General features: G+C 42.6%; 1 protein-coding gene across 1 annotated transcript in view; it reads left to right on the top strand.

The window, feature by feature from the left end:
* The first annotated feature begins 5,888 nt into the window (after positions 1-5,888).
* Positions 5,889-19,578, top strand: part of LOC138642486 (N-acetyllactosaminide beta-1,6-N-acetylglucosaminyl-transferase-like) — a 113,829-nt gene continuing 100,139 nt past the window's right edge. Inside the window, exon 1 of the mRNA XM_069730670.1 lies at positions 5,889-6,970. Within this exon, the coding sequence (XP_069586771.1) occupies positions 5,995-6,970 (976 nt within the window). The 5' untranslated portion in view covers positions 5,889-5,994. The remainder of the gene's footprint in view (positions 6,971-19,578) is intronic.

Here is a 19,578-nt window from a genome sequence, read left to right as displayed (position 1 = left end):
TAGAAACACAGCCCATTCTGACGTCTGTGTTCTTGCCTTTCAGCTCTGGTCAAAGTCCTATCGCACTGCATAGGCTCAGGTTCATGCTCAGATAATACCGCCAAATGGTGCACAGATTTACGCTCGCGCAAGCATCGACCGATCTGAATGGCCAAAGACATAGACTCATTCAGACCAGCAGGCATGGGAAATCCCACCATGACATCCTTATGGGCTTCAGAGAGACCCTTTCTGAAAATAGCTGCCAGCGCACATTCATTCCATTGAGTGAGCACGGACCATTTTCTAAACTTCTGACAATAAATCTCTATCTCATCCTGACCCTGACACAGAGCCAGCAAATTTTTCTCTGCCTGATCCACTGAATTAGGTTCGTCGTACAGCAATCCGAGCGCCAGAAAAAACGCATCAATATTACATAATGCAGGATCTCCTGGCGCAAGGGAAAATGCCCAGTCTTGAGGGTTGCCACGTAATAAAGAAATAATGATCTTAACTTGTTGAACTGGGTCACCAGAGGAGCGGGGTTTCAAAGCCAGAAATAGTTTACAATTATTTTTAAAATTCAAAAACTTTGCTCTATCTCCAGAAAATAACTCAGGAATAGGAATCTTAGGTTCTAACATAGGATTCTGAACCACTAAATCTTGAATATTCTGTACATTTACAGCGAGATTATCCATCAAAGAGATCAGACCTTGAATGTCCATGTCAACACCTGTGTTCTGAACCACCCTGATGTAAAGGGGAAAAGAAAGACAGAACACAGTGCAAAGAAAAAAAAATGGTCTCGGAACTTCTCTTTTCCCTCTATTGAGAAGCATTAGTACTTTGGGCCTCCAGTACTGTTATGAACAGGTAATTCAGAACCACAGTGGACATTGAAGTTCAGAGCACACAAAGTGACCTGACAATTACCAAAAACAAAGGACGAGCTCTGAGACGTGGGAACTCTGCTGACCGCAATCCCTAATCCTAACTCACCACACTAGAGGTAGCCGTGGATTGCGCCTAACGCTCCCTATGCAACTCGGCACAGCCTGAGAAACTAACTAGCCCTGAAGATAGAAAAATAAGCCTACCTTGCCTCAGAGAAATTCCTCAAAGGAAAAGGCAGCCCCCCACATATAATGACTGTGAGTAAGATGAAAATACAAACACAGAGATGAAATAGATTTAGCAAAGTGAGGCCCGACTTACTGAATAGACCGAGGATAGGAAAGATAGCTTTGCGGTCAACACAAAAACCTACAAACAACCACGCAGAGGGGCAAAAAGACCCTCCGCACCGACTAACGGTACGGAGGTGCTCCCTCTGTGTCTCAGAGCTTCCAGCAAGCAAGAAAAACCAATATAGCAAGCTGGACAGAAAAAATAGCAAACAAAAATAACACAAGCAAAACTTAGCCTATGCAGGATAGACAGGCCACAGGAACGATCCAGGAGGAAGCAAGACCAATACTAGAACATTGACTGGAGGCCAGGATCAAAGCACCAGGTGGAGTTAAATAGAGCAGCACCTAACGACTTAACGTCATCACCTGAGGAAGGAAACTCAGAAGCCGCAGTACCACTCTCATCCACCAAAGGAAGCTCATAGACAGAACCAGCCGAAGTACCACTCTCGACCACAGGAGGGAGCTTGGCCACAGAATTCACAACATCTATTGACTTGTCATCACTCGTGTCATCGCTCCAAATCACCAGTTTTAAATCTTTAAATGTCCACTTTCGTACTTGTTTGCAAACTTGAACCGACGCTTCTTATGACAATATTGATGTTGAGGTTTCTTCACATTTTTTCTGGCCGCCATTCCAGACTTGCGCAATGTGTGTTGCGCGGTGCTTGCATCGATGTCTGTGATCTCAGTATTATAAAGCATACGAGCCACCTCCACAACCAGAAACCTTGGGATTAGATGACTTGTTGATTCCGATATTTTACCTGAATGTACACCTTTTGGCTTCTGAATGGATGGATGGACTTCATTTTGTATTTCTCCAACCGTCAGTCTTCATGGCCAGCTACTCGATTCAAACCAATAACCTTTCACTTGGGAAACTAATAATACACTGAGCTATTAAGGAATGTATGAATAGGTTGTATTTTGTATCATTCAGCATTCCAAGAGGACAACACCTCGAGCATATGTCGAGATTGGTGAAGAAATGGTTCAATGACAATGAAGTAAAGGTCCTGGAATGGTCCCCCCAGTCCTCAGTCCTCAACTCAATCAAACACTTGTGGGTAGAATTGAAGAAAAAGCTGTATACATACCAAAGTGAGAACCCAATAGAGAAAAAAAACAACTAAAGGTCAAAAGGGGGAAATAGAGATAAATAAAGGATAAGTGAAACAAGATATTATGTATTAAAACACCTTTATTATAGATACACTAGCTATTGAACCCATTTTTTGCCCAGGTGGTGAGCATTTATATTAGTATATGGTCTCCATCCTGGTATGTGCTGCTTCCATCCTGCGCCCTAATCTTGTCATGTGCTGCTACCATCTTGCGCCCACTTCCTGTCATGTGCAGCCTCCATCCTGCACCCCCTTCCTGTCATGTGCAGCCCCCATCCTGCGAGCTCATCCTGTTTTGTGCGCCTCCATCTTGTCATGTGCTGCTCTCTTCCTGTGCCTTCATCCTGTCATGTGCTCCCAACCTGCACCCCAATCCTTTCATGTGCTCCCATCCTGTGCCCCAATCCTGTCATGTGGTGCTCCCATCCTGCGCCCCCATCCTGTCATGTGGTGCTCCCATCCTGCACCCCCATGCTGTCATGTGCTACTCTCATCCTGTGCCCCCATTCTGGTATGTGCTGCCCCCATCCTGGTATGTGCTACTCCAATCTGCACCCCCATCCTGTCATGTGGTGCTCTCATCCTGCATCCCCATCCTGTCATGTGGTTCTCACATCCTGCATCCCCATCCTGTCATGTGGTTCTCACATTCTGTCATGTGCTGCTGCCATCTTGCACCCCTATTATTCTGTCATGGGCTGCTCCCATCCTGTGCCCCCATTCTGTAATGTGCTGCTCCCATCCTACACCTCCATTCTGTCATGTGCTGCTTCCATCCTGCGCCCCCATTCTGTAATGTGCTGCTCTCATCCTGCCATAAAAATGGCGCCAGAAAGCGCAGACTGCGCAGGCGCCGGAATCCACAACCCTCCTGGGCCACAATCCTCATCCCCGGATGCATAACTCTGTGGGGTCCAGACTGCGCAGACGCGTCACGCATGCACAGTTTATAAAGGCTTTAGACAGAGTGACGCTCCTAGCATTATATTATAGATGGTGAAGTGGTGGCACAACAAACAAGGGGTGCCTGAACATACAAACAGCAAGAAAAAGGATCGTTTCAAGTCATGCAATAAATTACATTAATTAAAAAAGGGGGACTTTAAGTAAGTAAAAATGATGAAAAGAATGAGAGCCAGGTAACAGGTAAATACAAAAGTAGTATATTATGACAACATCAAACAATAAACAATTATAGGGCACAAATCAGAGTATCCAAAAACCACATGCTAAGGTGCTAGAGTGCTTAGAGTCTAAGTAAAATAAGAGTAGCACAGGAATTATTAATTGTAGGAAGTCAGGGAATACATGCTAAACAAAAATGCTCATGTGAATCAGTTATTTGTATAGATGGAGAGGCAACATGATATCCGTGGCATTAGCCCTGAATAGAAAATATCATTGATGAATCCATATAATAATGTGGTATTACCTGGCATCAAGGTGCATAGGGGAGAAGCTTCTCCCCTGTGCACCATGATGCCATTCTCCTGCTCTGTTTCTACATCCATTTGGCCTGTATGATCTTATGCTGTTCTGAAGAAGGCTTTTTGTGGCCGAAACATCAATTTTTTGCAACAGAGTTGTTACTACATTAAATAAATTAATTTTGCATCATTATCTGGAGCGCCAAAATATTTATACTATAATAGAAAAATGTAGACCTATTTATTTTGCCCTGCACTTCTTGTGTTTTGGTTAAAGGCATTTATGCTTTCAAGGGAACCTGACACAAAGAAACTGCCGTCCAATATTTAGACACCATGTTATAGAGCAGGGGAGCAGAGCAGATTCATACACAGTTTTGTGAAAAAAGATTCAGTATAACCTGTGTTTTCATCATATAAACCTCTGATCTTTATGGGATTTTTGGTCCAGTGGGACTATCAGTCACAAGAAAGCTGTCAGTCACTTACCAGACCTCCCACTGGACTAAAACTCCCAGAAAGAGCAGAGCACAAGTTATACTGAATCTTTTCTCATAAAACTATATATCAATCTGCTCAGCTCCAACTGCACTATAACATGATGTCTGCAGATTAGACGGTATTTTCATATTGATAGGTTCCCTTTAATATACTTACAATTTCTTTACCTACAATTCCTTCCACCACCATAGTACAGTATGATAGTTTTCAGATTTCCTAGAATCTTGCCTACTGCCATAAACTAGATATTTCAGATGCTCCTTTCTGGTTGGTCTGTGAAAGTTGACCTTTTGATTAGCATTGTTGTATGCTACAATGATATATTGCAGTCAATTAGTATATGAATCTCTACCTTAGATGGGATTTCCCAAAGTCTGAGGTTATTCCCTATGTGTTCGATAGGGAAAAACTTGTTCAACACTGAAGGGCCAAACACTGTGAACCCCAACAGATCTGAATATAGGCACAGGAACTCATAAATCGGCTACTTTTGGCTGTTCCATTGACAGAGTTTGGAGCAGTGATTGAGCATGCGCATCTGCGCTCCATGCAAGATGGGTCACTCCTTCTCAGAATTTTGGAGCCCTGATCTCGACATCTTTGGAGAAACCAGCAGTCAAACCTTCCAGCTACAGTGCCTTGAGAAAGTATTTGGCTCACTGGAACTTTTCAACCTTTCCCCACATATTATGCTTCAACCATAAAGATACCAAATGTAAATTTTTGGTGACGAATCAACAACAAGTGGAACACAATTGTGAAGTTCAATGAAATTTATTGCTTATTTTAAATTTTTGTGGAACGTTGGACTCAAGTAGTGAGCATAATGCAAATTCATGGCAAACTCGAGAGATGATGGAATCTCTCTCTCTTCTCTCTCTCCCCGGATCAGATAATTAGCTTACAGGGATCGGCACACATGAGCACCACGTGATACTCTGCACTGCTTGTTACTCGATTGAGCACCCCGATACTCGATTGAGTATCGAGCAGTGCCTGCTGACCAAGCTCGCCCATCACTAATAACAACCAGTAATGTAATAATATAATTATGATTTTTCCGATTGCGTTAGATTAGAATAAAATAGGAGTAGAACAGAATTATCCCCTGTTTATGCTAAAAACAAAAAAGAAATTAATGCATCTTCAGATTCTTTAAGTTTTTTTCACGACTTTCTTCTTCAAGGAAGTAGATCCAAAGTGTGCAACTTTAAACCTGATCAAATGTTCCTGCAGTTACATTTTAACAGTGTAGGTAATGTTTACTCTTAATATCAACCGTCAGTGACTCATATCATAGTCAGTTATAGCGCGCCCCTCTTAATCAGAATTTTTCCTTGCTCAGTATAAATATCAAAAGTAATCAAACTGGATCACCCTTCATGTTTCCAAATGCTGAGTATAAAGCTCCTGAAAAATTACCAAATAGTATAATAAAGAGGACATGTATCAATATTTGGACAGAAAAATCATATCAGCTATACGCCCGGTGTACCGTAAGGGATTTGTGCAGTAGTGTTTGTCATGGTTTTAGCATGTAATCTGACCTTATTGCAAAAGAAAAGGAGGAAACATCTGCCGGTCATTCATACTAGCGTCACCAATAGCAGGAGTCATGAATTAATATGCAAGTAGCCGGTCCCAGAAGCCTGGGCAGTGTTATAGCAGAGCTTTCCGAGGAAACAGACACACTGTGATACAAGCTGATAAACATCCTTCCCAGGCAAAGAGGAAGAAAATGATGACACCTGGAACACAAATATGAGGTTTATGATCAACCATGACAAGCTCTACGTCTACTTGACCCACGGGAGAATGAGTCTGTATTTTCATTTATTCTTCTTTGTGGTGACGTTGGGAGTCGTGCTATTGTTCCTTTGTAATTTCAGTCAATTCAATGGACAGAATAACTTACACAGACTTCAGTTTTCCCACGATGCCTCTCTATTACAGATCGCCTGTGACAATTTAGCCAAACGAAAAAATTCTTTTATTTGGGTAAATTATTTTACAACTCCTCTGAAAAGAATGGAATGTATGAAAGAATACCTAATCCACAACCATTACATCACAGCTCCTCTCTCGGACGAAGAAGCGGGCTTTCCTCTAGCCTACATAATTGTACTGCACAAGGAATTCGATACATTCGAGAGATTGTTTAGGGCTATCTATATGCCCCAAAATATATACTGCATCCATGTGGATGAGAAGTCCAGTGCCGATTACCTGCAGGCAGTAGATAATTTTATAAATTGCTTTCCTAATGCTTTTCTCGCCTCGAAAATGGAGCCTGTGGTTTATGCTGGAATATCCAGACTGCAGGCGGATCTGAACTGCATGAAAGATCTGCTGAAATCAGAGGTGCAGTGGAAGTATGTGATCAATACCTGTGGCCAGGATTTCCCATTGAAGACAAACAAGGAGATTGTGCGACATTTAAAAAAATGTAATGGGAAAAATATCACTCCCGGGGTCCTGCCCCCAGATCATGCCGTCCCCCGGACCAAATATGTTCATCGCGAGGATATAGTACATTCACATGTGCTGAGGACCAACATTGTAAAGCCTCCTCCTCCTCACAATATCACCATATACTTTGGGTCTGCATATGTCGCCCTGACAAGGGAATTTACAAAATTTATTCTAGAAGATCAGAGAGCCTTGGATCTACTGAAATGGTCTAAGGACACTTACAGCCCAGATGAGCATTACTGGGTGACGCTGAATAGAATCCCAGGTAAGCGTAATAAAAGGCTCTACCAAGTAGCTTCCTATAGATTGTAAAATACTTTAAGGCTAAGACAGTAGGGGGTTTGGATCCCCTCGGTTTGTTATAGATATGGCAATGGAATTTGATTCCTGTTTTAAAAAATTGTGATTAAAATGTGGCTATACCATACATGGGACACATGTAGATATTCACATGAATAGTTCTCTGTTGCATTCAAAGCACTGTGCCAATACAATTTCCTTGACAAACAGAAAATTATTACTAGAAGCTACAACAGCCAGTCATCCATTCAGTATTTTTATATGCACTGAAATTAAAAGGAATCTGTGATCAGATTTTTACTACTCCATTTGTTATCAGTATAACGTAAGGGCTGAGACCCTTATTCCAATGACCTATCACATACTGTGGTGTTCAATGTATTTTTTTTAAATAAAATCACTGTTTTATCTGCTGTCGATCTACCAGTTCCCTGAATGCTGAGCACTGTATAACCCCACCAAAATAACTGATTGGCAGTTTCCTGTGTGCACTGTGCATAGGCAGAAAGCTGTGGTGGGGGCAAGATTATACAGATTTCATGAAAATGGAAGACTACATGACAGCAGGTTTACTGGTGAGAATCTACTGCTGATGAAACAGTAATTTTATCAAAACTACAGCAAGAAGCCAAGTAATTGACGCATTGCTGGAATCAGTCTTTGCTATTAGATTACGATGGCAAAACCTGGAGAAAGATTATCTTTCAAGAGATATTCCAGCTTCAGAAAAATCTTGTCCCGCGGCTGCAATCAATAACTGATCTCAGTGGATCTTCCCAAGGTGACGTCACGAGCTGCTGAGCTCACAGATTGGCTTCGGTACTGTCCACGTGCCTATTGTGCTGCAGACAATAACAGGCACTGGAGTCAGTGGTGAAGATCCAGTGCTGGACCCAGGAAGGTAGAGTAAAGCACAGCCTGTTTGTATAAAACAAACTGCGGCCAAGAAAGAGATGTTTGCCGAAACCGAAGCACAACTTTTAGTACATTAGGGTACATGGACGGGGGGATGCTATTTAAAGAAGAGAAGAGTTTCTGAAGAATAATGGTGACAAAAAACAGGAGTTAATTTATGAAATGTGATAGATCCACTTGAAAAGATGTGTTTTCACGGCATGTGTGGATGTGGGAGAGGGATAGGGCATTCTAGAGAACTGGTGCAGCACAAGAACCGGCTTTGAGATGGAATTTGGGGGTTTAGATTATGGAGGAGGCCTGTCTTAAAGTAACAGAAATAAGAACATTAGTAAGGTGCAGAAGGAGAAGATGGAGGAAATATAGGGCAGTGCAGCACTGCAGAAACTTTGTGGGTGAGAGTGGTCGTTTAAAAAAATATATGGCGAGCAACCATTGCAGTGGCTGACACATGATGGAAGTATTGGTGTAGTGATTGGACAAAAACATTATCTTGACCATTGCATGTATGATAGATTGAAGAGAAGAGCGTTTACTGAGAAGAAGCCAAATTAGTATAGAGTTACAGTAACTAATGGGTGGCTTCTTAGTGCAGCTTTCCTCTCAGATTGACCAATACTTCTGCCCATAACATGGCTGCTGGTGGAGGAGCATGTGACCAAATGAGTCCATCAGCCTCCTCCAATGGAAAAGCAGGTTTCCCCTGTGATGTGTTTAACAATTGAAGGAAATGTACTAGAAAAAAAGGAAGAGGGGATCGCTTCATAGGACAAGCATCTGTGTATGAAAGAGGTTGTCAAGTACTAGAATAACCCCTTCTTGATCTAAATGTTTGGCCCCAATAAAATAAATACCCTTATATTCACCTCTCTTGCCAACGCCGTTTCCGTGGTGTCAGCACTAGCAGTCCCGGGGCTCTCGTTGTGACACATAACCCCGGACTCTAGTCAGCGCTGGCGTCATTATCCTGCCTTCGTACAAATTGAACATGAACAAGATGTTCGGCCTGCAGCCGATCTCTGAGTTATTCTTCATGTTCAATTGCACAGAAAGTGGAGACAGTGATGCCCGTGCTGATTGGGTACCGGAGTCACGTGTCACAACAACAGTACGGGAGCCCAGAGGAGAGCAAGTACCAACACCAAGGGAATGGCAGTGGCACGGGAGGTGCATATAAACTATTTTATTTTATCGGGTCCAAGAATGGGGTATGATAAGTAGTTGTCCAAGTAGTGGACAACTTCTTTAAGTTGTTCAGATCTCTTGTCCCCTAAAATATCAATTCTCACCTTATATTGTTGTGTTTAGACAACAACACCTATAAGCACCGGGTAAAGGTATTCAATATGGGAGTTGTACAGGTGATCCAAGTCTGGATCCACCCTGGTCTGTCAATCAACTAGTGTTCATGGAGTGAAAAGATATTGGGTTTGGAATGCTTTGCTGCTCCACTGTTTTGACAAAATAACTTGTACTACAGGCTCTCAGGAGAATAGTACTTTATTGAATGGACACCAATGCACACCGAACCCTACATTTCTATACTATACGAAAGCTATTACAATTGGAGGAGGCTGATAGGTAGGTCTGGTCACTTGTTCCTCCACCAGCAGCCATTGTATGGACAGAAGTGCTGGACAGTTTGTGAGGAAAGCTGCACTAAGAAGAGGAAGAGGCCATCATCTTTAAGATGAGAGTGAATCAGGGCAACTAAAAAAGTGTTTTGCGGTTTCCTCAATAAAAAAAGGCTGATTCTAGAGAGTTTTTTTAGGTACAATTTCCAAAAAGCATATTGGATAATGGATTTTAATCCTCAAACAGATGATTATAAATTAAGGCAGTGCTACATACTGAGATGAAAATGTTATATAACGATAGGTTAGAAAATGGTGGAAGCACAAGTATTACAGTTTTTCAAAGATTTTTTTTTAAGCCAGAGAGAGGACGTGTTAGATTCAGCAGTTGCTGTCTTTTGTAGAGGTGGGTTTGTATAATTGGGTCTCATCAGCATAGATGTTGTTCCAATTTCGAAACCGCTTAAAAGTTTGCCCAATAAAGGCTGTGCAGAAAGAAACTAGATGAGGACCTAAGGTTGAATACTAAGGGAGCCCAACAACAAGGGGAAGAGGAGAAAAGATAAAACAATCAAATGATACCGTACAAGGGATATTTTCAAGTTTGAAAGTTGTCCCCTATCCATGTGATAAAGGATAACTTCTGAACCACCGGGACACCCAACAATGCTAAGAACCAGAGCTCTGAGGAGCCCCGTGTGAATTGAGCAGTGGTCAATCAAGTGCACTGCAGCTCCATTCATTCTTATTTAGACTGCTTGGGTGGAAGATTCACCACAGCTCATTTATAATGGAGACTCTTTAGATAGTAGATAACTTCCAAACTTGAGAAGCCTGTCATCGCCTACACTACAAAGCAAGCACCCCAAAGTAGCAACCTGTAAGTCACTTTCAGGCTTGGCTATTTTATCCATGTCATGTTGCAAAACTTGTTAAAGGGTTATTGGCTTAAAAGGTATCTACCTCACCAATGGGAACTTGCAAGATTGTTTTCTTTCATTCTATCAGAGAGAAAATGTATATACCGTATGTTCTTCTCTTGGAACATTCACAATAGAAGTCCATACTCAGCTCATCTCCTTAGAGAGAATGTGTCAATAGGAAATTACCTATTTAATAAGTCATGTTTTTGTCTGACATGTGTTTAAAAATAAAATGACAATTTATTTCTATATAAAAATATTTATTAAAAAACAAAATGAATAAATTTGCAATTTCATACAGTTTTTTTTATAACTAGAGGCAAGATTTACAAAGACAGGTAACACCATTATACACAGATAACACAGGATCCGCCAATCGCAATAGGGGATGTCACAGCTCCACCTGTCCCATCTCTCTTCACATTGTGTCAGTTAATTGTGGCTATGCACATGTGGATTTACTGAAACAACAGAAAATCAGAGTCTAAAAAGAAACAAAAAAGTTTGGGATAAAGAAAACAATATAACCACTGATTTTAAAAAATATATATTTAACACCAAAAAACTCTTTGTAAAAAAATATCTTTCTTATCCTTATACTTAAGGGCAAGCAGCTCTCCATTGTGCATAGCCTCTGACTGCCCTTTTGAAACTTTTTGTTGACTAATGATTATAGAAACTACTGACGGTTTTTACGAATGGTCCAACAAACTCCAATATTGTGTTCAACCAGACTATTAAATAGGGATATGCCGGTGTAGTGATTGTCTACAGGTCGTAGTCTTTTTTGTAAAAATGGACATATCAGCTTCTAAACAATTTTTCCAGATGTCCCCAGATAAGTAGGGCATCTTGGTGTGTTTAGTTGGCTGTCTTTCCCCTCATAAATGCGAAAAGCTGATTTATATTGTATATCCTGTTTAATTCTCGCACATATGATAGAGTTTTATTCCAAACCTTGCCCTCTTAGATGCAACTAAATTGCTTGAGCTGCAGTGTTCCTGAATTTTACAAGGGATCATCAATAGAAATGTTTTGTGTTGGGGTGTAGAGCCTTACGAGTCTTTTCTGTCATGTCTTATTTTATAAAGTCTGTCATGTTCTGAAGCATTTCTAGTCAGGCATTGACTATTTTTGTTAAAATGCCAAAATTTCATGAAGCATTTTGCAGCATGTCCTAGGAAGAACTATAGAAAACATAGGGGTGGTTTGAACGGGGCTGTTGGACCAGTAGGACAGAATGCTCTTTTTTATAACAAGTCAAATGGCAAATACAGTTGTGCTCAATATTATTGAGCCACTCTAGGGAGATCTCAAGTGCACAGTTCATGCTAGACAGCTTAGGAATTTACAGGAACTGGAGGCTTTTTGGAAGAAGAGTGAGCAGCTTTACCATCTGAGAAAATAAAGAACCTCATCCACAACTACCACAAAAAACTTCAAGCTGACATTCATGTTAGAGGGGGCAATACATGGTATTAAGAAATGGGGTATGTAAACTTTTGATCAGTGTCATTCTGCCAGGGTATGTAAACTTTTGAGTACAACTATAAAAGTCCTAAAAAGTTTTTCATTTCCGGAAGATTAGCTGTCATCCATAAACTTGACCTAGCATAATAGGATTGTGGATTCTGATTGATAAATTGGGAAGAGTATAAATTTGTTTGCAGGACAATATGTTCCAGCAAGCTATATATGACAACTGTTGGAGGAAAATAGCACAATAGGGTTTTATCCGAGATTGAGCAGTCAATGCATGGTAAAAACACTCACCAGACGTAGCTTAAGACAAGCATTGGAAAGTTGCGCTGCTGCAGATCCACAGATCCACGAGGGACCAGCCGTTTAGAATACAATTTACAATACTCCTTCATTGTATTCTCAACTAGCAAGCTATCTGTCATAAGCAAATTAAAAAAATTAATTGGTTCAAAATCTTCCACCTTCACATTTATACCTGGATTGGTATTAAAATCAGGATGAATGGAGTAGTTGATTCCAAAGTATCCCATCTTGGAAATGCCACATCATGTGGCAAAACCCCTTGTACATTGGCATGTGCCAATTCACTAGTGCTAGGGACACCGCTTGTACTAGGCATTATTCCCAGTTTCTCCAGTAGCGCTATTTGCTCCTCTTGTTGTACTGGTCCTTGTGTTTGAGGATGGACCAGAATCACCGTTAATTTCTGAGCTATCACTGTTGCTGCAATCAAAGTCCTTGAAATCCACATTTCCATCTGACAGACTTTCTTCGTCATTTTATTACTTTTTATATTTGCTTATCAATGTATATAAAATTTCAGAATTCCTGAACTAATAGAACACTGAACATTATTGGTTTTATTTTAGTACAAACTACATTCTGTTAGGGTTGGCGGAACGCACCAAATATATAATTTATTAAATAGAATTGGTGCATTCGCAACCCGGGATCCACCGTGCAGGAAAGCACCTGCTGCTAAATAATGGCGGCTCTATATGGCGGTATATACCAACTCTGTTAGCTTCACAGAGTAACCGCGAGAGGAAAGCTCTGTGCCCTGTTAGACTTTCACAGAGGCACAGGCCAACTACCCAGATGTTAGCAGTCAGTGGTCATGCATGCATACAAAACTCCTCGCCGGAGATGCCAGCATTCTAGGGGCTTAATTCAGCCGGGTCCCTGAACACACTTAAACACAATCTCCTCGCCGGAGGTGCCAGCATTCTAGGGGCTTATTTCAGCCGGGTCCCTGAACACATTCAAACACATAACCACATTGGCGCAAAGCATATAGCATAAGACGATACTAGCGCATGGCCGTGCGGTCATGCGCAGTTTATATAGTTGCAGCACAGGAAGCTGCTACTGAAGTTTTTGCCCTTTCAGGACCTTCCAGAAGGACCAATGGAAAGTGCTGCAGTACCTGAGCATGTTTTGCCCTTTCAGGACCTTCCAGAAGGACCAATGGAATGTACTGCAGCACCTGAGCATGTGACCGAACATGTGGCCCTCGACCTCCAATGGGAGACCCTGCCCTGGGCATGCTCAGTGTGAGTAAACAAGGACTTAGTCCCAGAGAGGCTCGCTCGCCGCAGATCAGTGCAGGGTACCATAGGAAAGCCAGAAAAGGCAGTAGTGACCCTATGCACCGAATCAGCCCCAGCGAGACGCTGGGAGCGACGTGTCCGCTGAGCAGAGCCCACTGCGGCCGATACCGAATGGGAGACCACAGCAGACACGGATCGAGATTCCCCCTTTGCAGCAGAGGAAACTCGACTCCTAACATTTTCCTATCAAATTATGTACGAGGGGGGTTCATTAAAGATGTCCCCTGACCCTCTTCCTGTGGACTGAGAGCAATGAAACATGGCACGGTTATTAGTCCTTCTCTACATTGGTGCCACCTAAGGACACACACTTCTTCCATCTCTTGAAGCAACTAAAAACACTTCACTTGTAGAAGTCGATAGGTTTCTCCAAAAGCTACATTGTGACTTTGGAAATCAGAGTCTAATCATCTGGAAAATGCTTGCCTTTCAAAAATAACTTCATTTTTAGAAAGAGGTGGAAGTCTGATGGTGCGAGGTTGGGTGAATTAGGGGGATGTGGTAGAATTTCAAAGCCACAGGAGCATTCTTCCATTTGGGCAATATGCGAGTTGTGAACTGGTGCATTGTATTGCAAAATGCAGACACCTTTGGTGAGCATGCCATGACTCTTGGTTTTGATGGCCTCCAGCAATTTAATCAGCAGTGACGCATAGTATGCCCCAATGATCAAGGTTTCCCTTTGCTAGGAAATCCATCAATACTACTCTATGCTGGTCCAAAAATACTGTGAGCATGACCTTGCCTGCCGAAGGTTGGGCACGTGCCTTCTTTGGAGGCGGTGAGTCATAATACTTTTATTGCATCGACTGCACTTTAGTCTCAGGATCACAGTGATGGACCCATCTTTCATCCTTTGCAATCAGTCTGTTGAAAAAGTCTTCCTGATTTCCATTGCACATTATCAATAGAGCCTGAGAATATTTGACTCGTTGCTGCTTCTGTAAAGGTGTAAGCAGCTGGGGAACCCAGCGAACAGATACCTTATGCATGTGAAGATGGTCTTGGATGATTTTTTCCACGGACCTCAGACTAATCTTGATATTTTGGGCTAGGTGGCGAATGTTTATGATGCCAGTTTCCAAAATGGCGACCTCCACTTGCTGGATGGTATGTTCATCAATAGCAGAGTGGAGTCGCCCTGGAATTGGAGCTGTTTGCACTGAAGTCCGGCCACATTTGAATTGACGATGCCAGTTCTTGACCTCATCATATGATGGGGAATCATCATCATAAACCTCTTTCATCTCATCAAATGTATCCTTTGGTGTGCAACCTTTCAAGTTAAAGAACCTGATGACTGCTCTGTATTCCACTGGGTCCATTATCAAACCACTTCAGCACCTATAAAATCAAGACCATTATCAATTCTGAGTTGCAAATTGGCACATAACCTATAGAGACTTATATCATTACTAGATGGAGGCCCGATTATAACGTATCGTGTATTCAAGAATATGTAGGTAGTATACAGCACAGGCTACATACTATAAGGAACAGTGACGTAGTATATAACACAACTTACGTAGTATCTAACATAGCTATGTAGTATATAACAGAGCTACGTAGTATGTAACACGGCGTACGTAGTATATAAGCAGAGCTACATAGTATATAACACAGCCACGTAATATATAACATAGCCACGTAGTGTATTGCACAGGTATGTAGTATATTGGTCAGCCACATAGTATATAGTAGAGCCACGTAGTATATAACATAGCCACGTAGTATATTGTAGAGCCACGTAGTATATCGCACAGGCACGTAGTATATTGCACAGCCATGTACTATATAACACAGTCACTTAGTGTATTGCACAGCTACGTAGTGTATTGCACAGCTATGTAGTATATTGGTCAGCGATGTAGTAAATAGTAGAGCCACGTAGTATATAACATAGCCACATAGTATATTGTAGAGGCACGTAGTATATTGCATAGCTACATAGTATATTGCACAGCCACGTAGTATATAATAGAGCCACGTAGTATACTGCACAGTAGTGTTGAGCATTCCGATACCGCAAGTATCGGGTATCGGCCGATACTTGCGGTATCGGAATTCCGATACCGAGTTCCGATACTTTTGTGGTATCGGGAATCTGTATCGGATCCATAGTGATGTGTAAAATAAAGAATTAAAATAAAAAATATTGATATATTCACCTCTCCGGCAGCCCCTGGACATCACCGCAGGTAACCGGCAGGCTTCTTTGTTTAAAATGAGCGCGTTTAGGACCTGAGAATGACGTCGTGGCTTCTGATTGGTCGCGTGCCGCTAATGTGACCGCCACGCGACCAATCACAAGCCGCGACGTCATTCTCAGGCACTAAACTCCTCATTCTAGGAATTTAGGACCTGCGAATGACGTCGCGGCTTCTGATTGGTCGCGTGGCGGTCACATGAGCGGCACGCGACCAATCAGAAGCCGCAACGTCATTCTCAGGTCCTAAACGCGCTCATTTTAAACAAAGAAGCCTGCCGGTTACCCGCGGTGATGTCCAGGGGCCGCCGGAGAGGTGAATATATCAATATTTTTTATTTTAATTCTTTATTTTACACATTAATATGGATCCCAGGGCCTGAAGGAGAGTTTCCTCTCCTTCAGACCCTGGGAACCATCAGGATACCTTCCGATACTTGGTGTCCCATTGACTTGTATTGGTATCGGATATCAGTATCGGCGATATCCGATACTTTTCGGGTATCGGCCGATACTATCCGATACTGATACTTTCAAGTATCGGACGGTATCGCTCAACACTACTGCACAGTCGACGTAATATATAACAGAACCGACACAGCCACATATTATATTGTACAGCTACGTAGTATATAACACAGAGCACATAGTATATTGCACAGCCACGTTGTACATTGCACAGTCTCGTTGTATATTGCCCAGCTACATAGTATATAGCAGAGATGTAGTATATAACAGAGCCCACGCAGTATGTAACACAGCCCACGTAGTATATAGCAATGTGAGCACTATATGCGTGGTTAAAAAAGACTTAAAATAAAAAATAATCATATACTCACCTTCCGAAGGCCACTTGACGTCCTGGCGCCTGTGTGCGGTGCACGCAGCAGCTTCTGGTCCCAGGGTTGGTATGAGCGCAGGACCTGTGATGACATCATGGTCACATGACCGTGACATCATGGCAGGTCCTTCTCGCATAGCATCCTTGGCACCGAAACCTGCCGCTTGCACTGCCGAGGACAGCGCGCCACGTCAGAGGGTGAGAATAACCTTTTTTTTATTATTATTATTTGTAACATTAGATCTTTTTACTATTGATGCTGCATAAGCAGCGTCAATAGTAAAAAGTTGGTCACACAGGGTTAATAGCTGCGTTATACCGCGGTCCGTTAACACTGGCATTAACCCTGTGTGAGCGCTCAGCGCTGACTGCAGGGCAGTAAAGCAGCGGCCATTTCGCTGCCAGACTATGGCCGTCGCTGACTGGTCGTGGCAATGGTCGTGGGGATTTTGCCACCACCAATCAGGGACTTGAATTTCCATGACAGACAGAGGCCGCGACCAATGATTATCCGTGAACGACAGACAGATAGACACACAGACAGAAGTGACCCTTAGACAATTATATAGTAGATATGTCTGCAGTTTCAGCGTCCTGTGATAAATAGAAGTGGGTCAGAGTCAGGGGAAATCTTTAATGAACGCACCTTGTATATAGTATACTATATCTATACTATATAATTAACAAACTAATTGATGTGACTAATTGACGTGACTACTAATAAATTATTGGAAAATAGGATTGCGATCAAGCCTAACCCTAACTTTAAGCATAGCTCTAACCTTATCTTTAAGCCTAACCCTAACCTTAGCCCTAATTTTAAGTCTAACACTAACTTTAAGCTATTGCTTTGTGTTTTTTTTTACTGTATGACATGATCACTGACTGACACTGCTGTTGCCAGCAGCACTTGTCACACTCTTTTTCCTCTGATCTCTCACGGACCGAAGATTAGAGGAGAAACAGCATTTTGTGAGGCAAATTACCCTGTAAAGTTTGTGTCACACACAGTGTGGGAAGACTAAATGCAGAATAAAGGGATGAGGGGAAGGAAGCCCCGACACTAGGGAAAGGGTGAGTGGAGACCCCTAGGCAGATCTGATTACACCTCACCTGCCCTACCCTAAATGGGTCCTCACCAATCGCCAAGCAGGAAACCTAAGCTCTGTATCTCCCTAGAGCTAGGCCCTGGATATTATTATTATTTATTTATATAGCACCATTGATTCCATGGTGCTGTACATGAGAAGGGGTTACATATAAATTACAGATATCACTTACAGTAAGCAAACTAGCAATTACAAAATGATACAGAGGGGAGAGAACCCTGACCTTGCGGGCTTACAGTCTACAGGATGGTGGGGAAGGAGACAATAGGTTGAGGGTTGCAGCAGCTCTGGTGATGGTGAGGCGGTAGCTCCGGTAGGGATGAGGAGGCAGTGGGGTCAGTGCAGGCTGTAAGCTTTCCTGAAAAGGTGGGTTTTCAGGTTCTGTCTGAAGGATCCGAATGTGGTTGATAGTTGGACGTGTTGGGGCAAAGAATTCCAGAGGATGGGGCTATTTGGGAGAAGTCTTGGAGGCGGTTGGGTGAGGTGCCAATAAGTGTGGAGGAGAGAAGGAGGTCTTGGGAGGACCGGAGATTACATGAGAGAAGATATCAGGAGATTAGTTCAGAGATATATGGAGGAGACAGGTTATGGATGGCTTTGTAGGTTAGTGTTAGTAATTTGAACTGGGTACGCTGAGGGAATGGGAGCCAGTGAAGAGATTTGCAGAGGGGGAAGCGGAGGAGCAGTGAGGAGAGAGATGAATTAGTCAGGCAGCAAAGTTAAGGATGGACTGGAGAGGTGCAAGGGTGTTAGCAGGGAGGCCACAGGAAAGGATGTTGCAGTAGTCGAGGCGGGAGATGATGAGGGCATGTACAAGCATTTTACTAGATTGAAGGTTGAGGAAAGGACGGATTCTGGAGATATTTTTGAGCTGAAGGCGACAGGAGGTGGAAAGAGCTTGGCTGTGCGGTTTGAAGGATAGGGCAGAGTCAAGGGTTACTCCGAGGCAGCGGACTTCCGGTATGGGCGAAAGCGTGATGTCGTTAATTGCGATAGATAGGTCAGGTAAGGAAGATCTGTGAGATGGAGGAAAGATGATGAGTTCAGATTTGTCCAGATTGAGTGTGAGGAAGCGATAGGAGAAGAATGAGGATATGGCTGATAGACACTCCGAGATTCTGGACAGCTGTTGAGCGGGGGCGCCATATCGTATCCCAGGGTGCCAACCTCCGCTGTCAGGAAGGGAATTCTTTAGGGATAGGCACGTCTATCTTCCCTAGCCCTTTCCTATATATTTCTATTTACATTTTTTCCGGCATTTCAGTATATACCGGAGACCCTTAATCCCGCAGACTCTAAACTCTTGGTCTATATGATATTATCGTTGTCTGGTTTTAATCATTATATTAAAATATATTTTTTAGGTCTTTTGTCAGTTTTTTGGTTTTGATCTTTGAGATCCAGGATAGGGCAAGGTCTTTGAAGCCAAAGGAGGAGAGGATCTGTAGTAGGAAGCAGTGGTCAACTGTGTCGAAAGCAGAGGACAGGTCTAGGAGGAGGAGTATAGAGTATTGTCCGTTAGCTTTGGCTGTAAGTAGGTGGTTGGTAATTTTGGTCAGGGCAGTCTCAGTTGAGTGATGGGGGCAGAAACCAGATTGTAGATTGTCAAAGAACAAGTTAGATGAGATGTGGGAGGAAAGTTTAGCGTGGACGTGCTGCTCCAGGAGTTTGGAAGCGAATGGGAGCAGCGATATTGGGCGATAGCTGGACATAGCAGTTGCATCGAGGGTTGGCTTTTTAAGGATAGGGAGGGGGATCAAAATCCCCAAGTTATAAAGTATGTGGGGTTGGCTCTGGACGAAGCCCTTTAACCGCAAATGTCATGAAGTGACTAACACCTTAACGCCGAAGCCTGTTTTAAGTTTTGGAACAAAGCCAAATTTTTCTATCTGATCTGTGTCCCTTTTTGTGGT

The sequence above is a fragment of the Ranitomeya imitator genome, chromosome 6, assembly GCF_032444005.1.
Source record: "Ranitomeya imitator isolate aRanImi1 chromosome 6, aRanImi1.pri, whole genome shotgun sequence".
NCBI lineage: Eukaryota > Metazoa > Chordata > Amphibia > Anura > Dendrobatidae > Ranitomeya > Ranitomeya imitator.
The sequence above is the reverse complement of the archived record's forward strand: the minus strand, read 5'-3'. Positions and strand labels throughout refer to the sequence as shown.